Here is an 8,494-nt window from a genome sequence, read left to right on the forward strand (position 1 = left end):
CCAGTAAATTAGTTTTTTTAAAATACAATAGCGACCAAGACTGGTCGCTATTGCCCAGAAAATTGTTTTTTTTTTAAGTGAAAAGCGACCAACTAGAGACCAAAGTTGGTCGCTTTTTTTGGTATATTTTTGGCAAAAACTGCCTGTTTTGGCTGCTACACCACCTGCCAGCTTATACCAAATATCCTAAACAGGCATTTTATGCCAACAACAACAACAACAACAACACTAAAAAGCAACAAAATATAAAGATCAATAGAACTAAAACAGTAAGCTAACAAAACTAAGTTAACGTTTATTACAAGCTCATTCGAAAACTAGTTCTATTGTCTAGTTCAAAGTATATAAAGTACTCAAGGAGTGTTCTTTTAGCATCCTCGTTCGAAAGTCGGATTGCCTCGGCCGACTCGTTAGGTGGCTGACTGCGTATGAATTCCCCCACATCAGCTGTGAAGCGAACCTATAAGAAAAATTATATTAAATTAATATTTTAAAATTTATATAAAAGTAAATCAAAATACTTAATGAAAAGTAAAAAACTTATATGTATAGTCGAGGCTCGACCCTCGACCCACCTTTCTGAATCAGTCTCTTTCTTCTTCTTTACAATACGAGTTTCATTGAATAGCTCATCTTGCTTCATTGGCATCATTAAGCTGTCCGGTGGCTTTGGTGATTATCCTCGTGGTACTATTACTCGGGATGAACATGGATACAAAGAATAACTTGGATACAGTAGCTGACAGGGTGTGTCTTTTGATCAATTGTTGTTCTCGTTAGCGACAATGATGTTGAGACTGCAATGGCATGTGTTTCAACTAGTGATGGTATAGGCAGGAATTTTAACATTTCCTAAGTAGATAAAAGAAAGATTATAGAGGAATTCTCTACTTCATTTTCCAAGAAGAAAAGAAGTTTAATTGAGAGTGACAAGGGTGATGGTGATGGAATATTTTCCGTCGGTCATGGCAGTTCCCGTAAAACGGGGATCATAAGACTCTATGATGACAAAGATCATAGGAAGTTTTGTTCTCAACTTTCTTCCAAGTGTGATCCGTACAAGCTTAATGGGATATTGGTGATATATTCTTCTGAATCCGAAGAATATATCACCAATATCCCACTAAGCTTGTACGGATCAGACTTGGAAGAAAGTTAAGAACAAAACTTCCAATTCATATCCTAAAGGTTCAAGTCATATCCTAAAGGTTCTAGTCATATCCTAAAGGTTCAAGTCATATCCTAAAATTCCAATTCATATCCTAAAATTCCAATTCATAAACTAAAATTCCAATTCATATCCTAAAGGTACAATTCATATCCTAAAGGTTCAAGTCATATCCTAAAAGTCTACCCTAATCCAGCCCCGCCTCACCCCCGTAACGAAGTAAGAAAAGAACTACTACCCCCTAGCCTACAACCCTTATGCTAGACCGCCAGACCTTTCTATCAAGGGCCATGTCCTCGGAAATCTGCAGACGTACCATGTCCTGCCTGATCACCTCCCCCCAATACCTCTTAGGCCTCCCTCTACCTCTCCTCGTACCCACCACTACCAACCGCTCGCACCTCCTTACTGGCGCATCAAGGCTTCTCCTTTGCACGTGCCCGAACCATCTGAGCCTTGCTTCCCGCATCTTGTCATCCATAGGGGTCACACCCACCTTCTTCCGAATATCTTCATTCCTAATCTTGTCTATCCTAGTGTACCCGCACATCCACCTCAGCATCCTCATTTCTGCTACCTTCATCCTCTGGATATGGGAGTTCTTAACCGGCCAACACTCTGCTCCATACAACATGGCCGGTCTAACCACAGCTCTATAGAACTTACCTTTGAGTGGCAGTGGCACTTTCTTGTCACACAAAACTCCAGATGCAAGCCTCCATTTCATCCAGCCCGCCCCTATACGGTGAGTGACGTCCTCGTCGATCTCTCCGTCCCCCTGAATCATCGACCCAAGGTACTTGAAGCTATCTCTCTTCGGGATGACCTGTGACCCAAGTCTCACGTCCCTGCCTACTTCCCTTGACTCAGCGCTAAACTTGCACTGCAGGTACTCTGTCTTAGACCTGCTCAACTTGAAACCCTTAGACTCGAGGGTCTGTCTCCAAACCTCCAATCTCTCATTAACACCGGCCCTCGTCTCATCAATTAGAACTATGTCATCAGCAAAGAACATACACCATGGCACATCCCCTTGAATATGGTGTGTCAAAGCGTCCATCNCCTACCCGAAACTCACCCGAGCCCTCGGAACTCCAAACCAAGTGCACACAAAATCTCAAAAACATCTTACGGACTTATTCGTGTAATCAAATCATCAAATTAATATCATGAACATCAAATTAAACCTCAAGATCAATGAAATTCCTCAAAACTCCTTTAAACATCAAATTTCCCAATTAAGGTCCGAATCAAGTCAAACGGACTCCGTTTCTTACCAAACTTCACAGAGTTATCTTAAATTACATATAAGACCTGTACCGGGCGCCGGAACCAAAATACGGGCCCGATACCAACATGTTCTAATCAAAATTCATTCCCAAATCCTTTAAACAATTTCAGAAAATAATTTTCTTTAAAAATTCATTTCTCGGGCTTGGGACCTCGGAATTCGGTTCCGGGCATACGCCCAAGTCCCATATTTTCCTACGGACCCTCCGGGACCGTCAAATCACGAGTCCGGGTCAGTTTACCCAAAACGTTGACCGAAGTCAAATTAATTCATTTATTAGCCAAATTTTATCATTTTTCATAGGTTTTTATATTTAAGCTTTCCGGCTACGTGTCCAGACTGTGCACGCAAATCGAGGTGACTCTAAATGAGATTTTTATGGTCTCGGAAACACAGAATTTAATTTAAAGCAAGTGATGACCTTGTGGGTCATCACATTTGGTCGCTAATCTCAGTATACCTTTGACCAAGCAAGTCTGACCAGCCCGATCAATATTTTGACGAAATTAGCGACCAAGTAGCGACCAACCTAGGTCGCTAATGTATATCAAATAATTATTTTATTATTTTCACCAGTTTAGCGACCAACTTTGGTCGCTTTCCTTGACAGACCAACGTTGGTCGCTAAACTTTGGTCGCTTTTTGTAGAAATTCTAGTAGTTATATATATATATATATGAGTATAAGGATTTGCGACGATGGATGATACTCTACCCTTGATAAGTATGTGTTGGTTTCGAACCATATAGAAATAGAGAAGCTTCTTTTATATAGCATTTTCTCTTTAGGGACCCTTGAACCAATACTAAATACCAAATACGACATATTTTGGCGTGTCCTTATTTCACTTATACCATGTGACGTAGGTTATTAATTTGGAGAAAGTTTGTGATGATGCAATGCATTTGGCTGAATATAAGATTTAGTAGTTTGTAATCCTCTCTTTCATAATAATTGAACAGAAATGTTTTAGTCAATAAAGAAATTTTGAATTTGCTCATATGAAGTTGTTTGTAACAAAAATATTACTCTCTTACTTTATATGAAAGTGTTACAAGTTGGGGAGTTAAATATCTTTTATTTGTATTTTTCTCAAACTCTTTTGGAACAATTAATGTACTATATTTTTCATGTAGTACATCAACATATTTCCCTGGAGAACCGGTAAATACTTCTGCTACGAAAAAGGGTTGTGATAAGAAACGCTCAATTTTTCGCGCTCTTGCTACGAGTAAACGATCCTCTTCGGATAATTCGTCCAATCCAAGGATAGCTATAATGTCCTGAAGTTCTTTGTAACGTTGTAAAGTTTGCTTAACTCTTTGGGCGGTTTCGTAATGTTCCTCACCAACGATCCGAGGTTGAAGCATGGTTGACGTTGAATCTAAAGGATCTACTGCTGGATAAATACCTTTGGNTATATATATATATATATATATATATATATTATTTAGAAAATTTATATGCGTGGCATGATATCACAAAAGAATGTACATAATGGATAACACAAATTGTGCGACTTAAACCCAATAAAACAAGAAAACACGACGAGGTTAAATTGATGCAGTGTTTTACTTTAGAACTCGTGACAACAGTATTTGTACCACCAAATGATGTGGTGCTGATTGCTTTTTTCTTTGTAAGAGGTCTCGAGTTCAAATAACGCTTCCTCCCGAATGAGCTTTATGCGGTATAAATTCGGATATATAATTAAATTTCAATACGAGTATCGAATACTGGATAAAAAAAAGAGATCCAAATTTGCTAACAGATGGGAAGAAGAAAAAAGCAGCAAGCAAAGACTTTGTCTTAGGTTGACACCAGATTTATCTCACATTTAACTCTCCACTCAAATCTCAATTGTGTCTATACCACACTACGCCACCAAATCCTTCAATTCTTGCATGCATGACACCTGTTCCCCTATAACCTTTCTCTTCCCTCTACATAAACTGCTTCAATTCCCTGCATTTCCCTACACACCGTTTGAAAAAAGAATCAACTTTCTTGGCAAGTGATAATATAAAAGGAAAATGGGAAACAGAAAGGCTCTTTTGCTCTTATTTCTGGTGTTTTCCTCTGCTCTTGTGGCTTCTGTAAGTGGTTATGAATATGACAGAAGAGGAAGAGAGGGGGAAGAAGAAGAGGAAAGTACTGAAAGTGAATGGTTTTTATTGCATGATTCAAAGGAAATAGTGAGGACTGATGCTGGAGTTATGAGAGTAATGAGAGGTGGATTTGGTGGTGGAGTTTCTATGTTTCAAAGTCCAATGCATATTGGTTTTATTACCATGGAACCTAACAGTCTTTTCATCCCTCAGTATCTTGATTCTCATCTTACCCTCTTTGTTCGTAGAGGTAAAGTTTTCATCTTTTTTTGCTTCTTTCTCTATGCTTAGCTTCTAGAATAAAAAGATTATTTGGTGAACTAACCTCTTTCTAAGTTCTTTGAAACCTAATCAAAATATTAATATGTACACTAATTTTCAGGATTTTTACATATATGGTCTATATAAAAGATTACGGGTCCAGATCAGACCACATTGGATCTATTGTACTCAATTTGTTTTCCATTTATGTAGTAATTAAGTTGTTTTCACGATTTGAACATGTGATGTATGTCTTGATCACAAGCTTACTCTTGTGCCAAGACTCCTTTTCTTTATGGTTCTTGTATGATTGGTTTTTTAACCAAAATATAAAGCTATTTTAACACAAATAGCCGGTCAGATTCATTGTTTACTAGCCGGTATACATAGATTATATACTGATTATACATAGTTATACACATATGATACATGAACTATACATAAATTATCATATGTACTATACATAAATTTTATATCCGATAGCTATTTTTAGTTTAAGCTTTAAGCGATTAGGTAGGAGGCTATTTGGGTTAATTCTTCAAATAAAAATCTTTGGAGAAATGAATTAGAGTTTGTTGATTGTTGACATTGCAGGGGAAACAAGAATTGGGCACATATACAAAGATGACTTTGTAGAAAGGCGATTGAAGGAAGGAGATGTGTACAGTATTCGTGCTGGCTCTGCTTTCTATTTAGTTAATCCAGCTGAGGGACAGAGACTTCATATCATTTGCAGCATTAGCACTTCTAGCAGCTTAGGATGGCATGGTTTCCAGGTACCCCTTTTGTCATTTCTTTTGCATGTAAATCTGTTCTTGTAAATTTCAGCAAAAATGGTTCTTTTTTTTAAGAGAATTTCTCTTTTGACTGTAGAATTGTTGAATTTGACCATTTTTTTGCAGTCTTTCTTCATTGGTGGTGGAATGTATCCAACATCTGTACTTGCTGGATTCGACTCTTTGACATTATCGACAGCATTCAATGTAAGTGATGAGAACTCATATGTAGAGTTTTCATGATAGATCTAAAAGTTCTATATACTTGACGGTGTAAAAAAACATTTACATAATTAGGTCAAAAAACATTTACACAATTAGGTCCCATGTAAGTACGGGATTGTTGCACAAATAGCCGGCCAAATTCATTATTTACTTTTTATAGCCTCTATACATAGATTATACATTGATAATACATATTTGTACATATACTATACGTGAATTATATATGTATTGTACATTTGACATGTATTGTACATTCGACGGTTATTTTTAGTCCAAGAGATTAGGTAGACATTATTTTGGTTAGTCGTCTGTCAACACATATAACTTACTAAACCCTTATAACAAAGGAATCAAATTAGTTTAACATAAGATCTGTTACAATGACAGGTGTCCACAGACGAAGTGAGTGAGATATTGACAAGACAATATTCAGGTGCAATTGTATATCTGAACACTACTCATTCTCCTACACCAAGCATATGGGCTACATTCTTGAACCTAGAACAACACCAGAAACTTGAACACCTAAAGAGAATTGTGCATTTGGAGGAAGAAGCTAGTAAAGAAGAAGACGAGGAAAAAGAGCAGCCAATATGGTCTTTGAGAAAGTTCTTGACTGATCTTATTGGTAACGAGAGAAACAGGAGAGAGGGGAAGAAAGGCGACGACAGACGAAGAGGCAAAGGTCCAGATTCCTACAATCTTTTTGACAGAAAGGCAGATTATAAGAATGACTATGGGTGGAGCTTGGCCTTAGATCAATCTGATTATTCTCCACTGAAACATGCTGACATTGGCGTCTATCTTGTCAATCTTTCAGCGGTAATTTCGTTACACCATTCTTTTTAACCATGATGTTTCATCCATGTTTACTGTCCTAGTTTACTGTAGTCACTCAACTTTATCCGGTATAACTAGTGTCGGTTTAATCGCTAGACTTCATCCATTATAATAAGTGGCGTGTCTAAGTTTGATGAAAGATATTCAATTGAATTCCCTCCTCCGAGAGTGGAGAAATTTATGATGCAAATAAGATAAAAACAGAAACTCATGTGTATATAGTCTTCTGAATTCCCTTGTGATGTAGCCTGAGTAAGGGCAGGCGGAGTCAGGATTTCAACTTTATAAGTTTTGGATTGTAGAATAACAATTTTAAGAGCTACGAACTGGGTTCTAAATTTAATGTTTATATATTTAATAAATATTTAACACAAATATACTTTTTGAGCAAAAGTTACTGGTTTCAGCTTCAGGCTTCTTGCTCTTCCAATGATTAAGGGAAGCTTTAGATGTAGTGTGATGAAGGGTTCCAAAAATTGCTTTAGATTTTGAATTCTAGATTTCTGTGAATTTTCCTTGTTAGAATTCCTGACATCATTATAACGATGTTCTATTTTTTAAAAAAAAAAAAAAAGACAGCTAGCCCCGCGGGGTTCAGGGACACGGAGACAACTTCACGGACTCCCCTTCAATTATATAACAAAAACTTATTTTTGTGATTTGTCACATTAGAAGTAGTAACTATACTTTACGGTCTTTACATACATAGTACTAGTATATGTTTGGTTTTCTTTTTGTAGGGAGCTATGATGGCACCTCACATTAATCCAACAGCAACCGAGTATGGGATAGTGTTAAGAGGAAGTGGCAGTATCCAAATTGTGTATCCAAACGGTACATTAGCAATGAACTCTAGAGTGAACGAAGGAGATGTGTTCTGGGTGCCAAGGTACTTCCCATTCTGTCAAATTGCATCAAGAACGGGGCCGTTCGAGTTCTTCGGATTCACAACAACAGCTAAAAAGAACAAGCCACAGTTCTTGGTGGGTCAGAATTCAATACTGCAGAGCATGAGGGGACCTGAATTTGCCGCTGCATTTGGTGTTAGTGAAGAGAGGCTTAGGAGAATATTGGATGCTCAGCGTGAAGCTGTTATTTTGCCGTCGGCGTCCGTTGCTCCAACCGAGCCGATGGATCCGAGAAAGGAGGAGGAAGAAAGAGGAGAGAGAGGGAGGGAGAAAGAGGTCGTAATGAAAATACCAGAAGTGATTAGGAGCTTTGGCAATGACATGATCATGGGATTTGCTTAGGGACCAAAAGTTGCCTGTTATTTGCATGAGACTGTAGATTCATTTTGGAGTTTTTATTTCTCTGTTCATCTTATGTTTGCTTCCTTGTCGTGTTAGAGCTGTCTTTGCTTTTGTGAATAAGAACATGGATTTAGTTTTTCCTCTTGTCACTTTGTTTATTTGCCCTCTTAATTTTTTTTCAAATAAAATTTAGCTCGTCTTTCGCTCTATGAATTTTATATGTACACAAAATCAAATATATAGTACGTGCAAGACATGCAATAGAATCAGACTGTTTTTCTTACACGATAACAGTGTAACAGTATGTGTATCGGGTTCATATATAGTGACTCATAATGTAAAATATTCATTGGAGTCAAAGCTGTAAGCTTGGGAAACGTACAAATAGAAGTAACAATATCGGTCTGTCCTACCAACGGTGCCCAAAAATGAAAATTTGACCACCAAAATGCCACCGAATGTGATTTGCAACCTGGACAACAAAGACGGGCGAAAGGAGGACTAACCAAAGAACAAACCTGGACAAAGAGTTTAAACAGTTGCCTCTACCGTTGTCAAAACTCAACTAGCATTTA

The 8,494-nt window shown here is 37.6% G+C and overlaps 1 protein-coding gene across 1 annotated transcript; it reads left to right on the forward strand.

Annotated features, from left to right (window-relative positions):
- On the forward strand, nt 4,415-8,068 carry LOC109233989 (vicilin-like seed storage protein At2g28490). The gene is made up of 5 exons (XM_019399805.1): nt 4,415-4,817; nt 5,423-5,604; nt 5,731-5,811; nt 6,217-6,651; nt 7,410-8,068. The coding sequence occupies exons 1-5, from the start codon at nt 4,493-4,495 to the stop codon at nt 7,917-7,919; spliced, it is 1,533 nt and encodes a 510-aa protein (XP_019255350.1). The 5' UTR covers nt 4,415-4,492; the 3' UTR covers nt 7,920-8,068.

This window comes from Nicotiana attenuata, chromosome 11, assembly GCF_001879085.1.
Source record: "Nicotiana attenuata strain UT chromosome 11, NIATTr2, whole genome shotgun sequence".
Lineage (NCBI taxonomy): Eukaryota > Viridiplantae > Streptophyta > Magnoliopsida > Solanales > Solanaceae > Nicotiana > Nicotiana attenuata.